This window comes from Lactuca saligna, chromosome 2 (genome assembly GCF_052625555.1).
Source record: "Lactuca saligna cultivar CGN05327 chromosome 2, ASM5262555v1, whole genome shotgun sequence".
Taxonomy (NCBI): Eukaryota; Viridiplantae; Streptophyta; class Magnoliopsida; order Asterales; family Asteraceae; genus Lactuca; species Lactuca saligna.
The window spans coordinates 58917876-58921751 of NC_136418.1; the positions used below are offsets into that span (position 1 = coordinate 58917876).

The 3876-nt window shown below is 34.8% G+C and overlaps 1 protein-coding gene across 1 annotated transcript; it reads right to left on the reverse strand.

Moving 5' to 3' along the window:
• Window positions 1-293: 293 nt before the first annotated feature.
• On the reverse strand, window positions 294-3068 carry LOC145031010 ((-)-beta-pinene synthase, chloroplastic-like). Its single transcript, XM_078979449.1, has 7 exons — window positions 2816-3068; window positions 2401-2674; window positions 1942-2317; window positions 1571-1783; window positions 1336-1474; window positions 983-1231; window positions 294-817 (listed from the first exon to the last, which is right to left on the reverse strand). Exons 1-7 carry the CDS (start codon window positions 3029-3031, stop codon window positions 533-535), a joined length of 1752 nt encoding a protein of 583 aa, XP_078835575.1. The 5' UTR covers window positions 3032-3068; the 3' UTR covers window positions 294-532.
• Window positions 3069-3876: the final 808 nt, after the last annotated feature.

Sequence of the window (3876 nt, forward strand, 5' to 3'; positions counted from 1 at the left end):
GTGAGTGTGAACTACATTCTTAGCCATGTCTACATCAACAGGCTCCCTTGCCCTAATTTGTCACCCGCCAAAAAATCTTCCCCTTTCTCCTTTCGGAAAAAATGAGGGTTGTTATTATCATCCCTATGACCTCTCTTAAGTTTTTAGGCATCCACTTAGATATCATCACACACTTCTTATTCCTTATTATCAACTACTTCCTCCATTTCTTTCTCCAACCACTCCTACATGTTAGTTGTACCAAAATGGTCTACATACATTGAGATTTCACAACCACATTCATAAGCAATGGATTTTGCATAATTAAGCTCATTCTAAATTAACCTTAAACCCCTTGGAAAATTAACATCAGGAAGAAAATAATAGAGCTTCTCACATGTTCGTTCTATGAATCTGTCAACAAACTCATAGAACTCTTCTTTGTTTATGCTTGTGAAATAAATGTTCACCACTTGATAAGTAAAAGAAATATAAGAAAAAGACCCTAAAATCCGAACATTCATGTTACGACTAAAGCAGGTTATGGCAACCCTTACATTGGATTCACAAATAATGATAATACTTGGGTTCTCATCATGTCCGAGTAAGCATGCTTGTCTACATCATATGCGAAGTGGCCCATCCTAGCAATGTTCGTTACACATTCAATGAACTCTTGTGAAAATAAAGAACCGATTGTTTGGCGTTCTTTATTCAACTTCTTCCATGTCTCCAAGATTAATCCCTTTATATGTTCTCTTGCTTCCACTTCTGTGGCACCACTCTCTTGCATATAGCACTGGATAGACTTTGGAACATCACCTCTTTCCAACTCTTCCTATAATTAACAACATTAAGTTTATGTATGCTAGTTCATAATCCTTTGCACAGTCGTGCAAATAAAATGACTCCCTTGTGGTGATTTAATCCTTTACCAAATGAATTGAGTGTGTGTGTGTTTGTAATGATAAATAAACCGGTAAGATAGTAGCATAAAAATTACCGATGATGTGGCCAAGTCATTAGTGAGTCGCACGATAACAGATGCATGTCGAATTATATTTTCAGCTCTACCTATATGTTCCAGTTCTTTTTGAGTAACACTAGTTAAAGTTAACAAATAGGCATGCGTGATGACTACACCAGCTCCTATTGATACATATGCATTGGTAAGGAACTCGTTCAAGGTTGGCGTATATCCATTGTAGTACCATCTTGCTTCTATTAGGTATGAATTGCATAAATCCTGCCACTGCAATTCAAACAATAAAAATAATAGTATATGAAATTCTATATTACAACCATGAAATGGTATAGATATATATATCACTTTAGATATGTAAGATGTAAGATTACCGTTCTTTTAAGGTAAGGAAGGATGAAGAACTCTTTGTTTGTCAATGTCCTATATGCTATCTCATTAATCGTGTTGTATAATGCCAGAAAGCATATTCTCATATAATGTGGAAGTTCCTCGATCATATTGATATCCCACCTGTTAAGGATATTGTTTTGTCAATCACAAAATTGAGAACAAATAATTGCAAGAGTAACAACAAAACACTCGACTAAAAGAGAAATGGGCATCGACCTGTTTACAATGTCGGTGAATTGTTCGAGTTCATGCAAAGTACCATACACATCGTAGACATCATCGATTGTAGTTATCATGGCAAAAATCTTTGTAAGAGTTGTCCTTCCTTGAAAGTTAGGCCTGTAATTTACAGCAATACTCCACATAAAGCTCTCCACCAAATGATCACGAGCAAAGCCGAACTTCTCCCAACATATTTCTTTCCACCACCTAGATACACTTAATTTACTTAGTGATGAAGCCTCGCGTTGACAAAACTTAACCTAACTACAGAGATTAATTCCCATAAGGATTTATGTATGCCATGCGTTGTATTATTTGCTACTTCTTTGTTTTTTTATCTGGTAAGGAAAAAAATATGCATATACCTTGATGCGTATTTAAGATCTTCTTGGTGGATTGCTTGCACTGTGTTAAAGTCCAATTTGGCAAGCTCAATCAATGTCGAATTCGTGCCACTTCTTTTCTCGTAAGCTTCAATAAACCATTTAGCCTCCACTCGTGGGACTCTCCAATGAAGCGGAAAAGTTAATGCATGACTTATTAACGATGACATATTTTGATCAACCATGTTCTTCAAATTTTCTTTTAGATATCTTGTTGCGTAATCTCTAGCATCATCCAATAGATTCTCACCCTCTACTGAATAATAGGAAGCCTCATACAAGTTTAGGATACCAACGATATCTTCATTGAAGTGCCCTTTGAAATTCCCTCTCTTATCCTTAAGGTCCTCAAATATCTCTACACCCAATGAAGTTGAGTAATTATATTAACTCACGTTTAACGGTTGTGAAAAATAAAGATATCCTTAATTTACTACATACCTTGAGGGATATGATATCCATGTTGTCTGAAGAGTCTAAAATAAAGGGATTTTAGATTTAGATCCATTTTCGACCACTTGCCTTGACTTATGTAATATAACTTATCCAAGACATCTCTTATTTCTTCTTCAAAGTGATATGATATGCCGAGTCTCTGTAAATCGTCAACCAAATTGAGTACACTTAACTGATGTTCCATATTTTCATTTTCTTTTCTGATCATGGTTCTTATTTTTTCTTTAAGAGCTTGCAATCGTATCGTATACTTCCCACCCTACAAACACAAACAAGCACGCATATATGTTTATTATCTGTTGACTCAAAGAAAGACTGAAATAACAAAGCGAGGATATTATATTAATACTGAAACTTGAAGACAAAGACACTCTAAATATTTAAATGTTAACACGCGTACTGTGTATTTACTACCAAGCGATTGAACATAATCATACGACCATAACGAAGGCTGATAATTTGCTGATCTTCTGTGAGTCGTGGGCTTGGTAACATATCTATGTGCTTTGCGTTGCTGTGAAGTAATTAATCGCTTGTCACAAACAACAATACTTCTTTGAGGAAAAGAACTATTGGAAAGGATAAACGGAGAAGAAAATGTCCATATTGAAGCCATTATTGCATAAAATTTGGAGTTAATTAGCTAGAATTAATCTTATTTTTGTTTGTTTGGTTAAGTTTTTATGAATGGTATACATAGAGGTTTACATGTCATTGGATCAATCAAATATATTATTCATAGCGTGAACCATGTTTTCAGAAACGTAAATGCATGAATAAAATCATAAACGCACGAAATTGATTCTTTATTGATTATTGTTATTGTTAATTTATTTTATTTATTTTATTAATATTAAATAGCGTCCACTTCCAATACAAGGATCGTATTGAGCATTTTATTAACATCAATGTCATTTTAAAAAATAGAACTTTCAGTTACACCCCTTTGATTTGCAAATAACTTCACTTAACAGATATTACTTATTGAGGATTTTATTAACATCAATGTCATTTTAAAAAATAATTTGAACTTCTTCAAGCAATTTTTTATTTATAATGTAGCACCCGATTCCGGGTATGTATTACTAAATCTGACTTGGGATAGACACAGTTTTTAAGTGACTGACTCGGCAAGTCAGGGACTGGACTCGGCGTGTTCATGTTGTCTGGAAAAAAAACCCTAAATCTGAGGGATTGCACTCTATTTAAACGACTTATTGCAGCCACCATCGTCCCTTATGCTCTCAGAACATCTCATATCAAGCCCTAATCGCTTTTGTGAAGATCTAAGGCCTTTTGGTGGTTTTTGGTGGTTTGTGATTGCAAGAAGGAAGGGAAAGCTTGAGGAGACAAGAGGAAGCTAGAAGATTTGAAGCTTGTGCAGAATCTATAGTTCCTTAGAGGTATAAAGCTCATACTTTGCTCATCCATGTTTTAGATCCCTTTTTGGAGTGAGTTAGG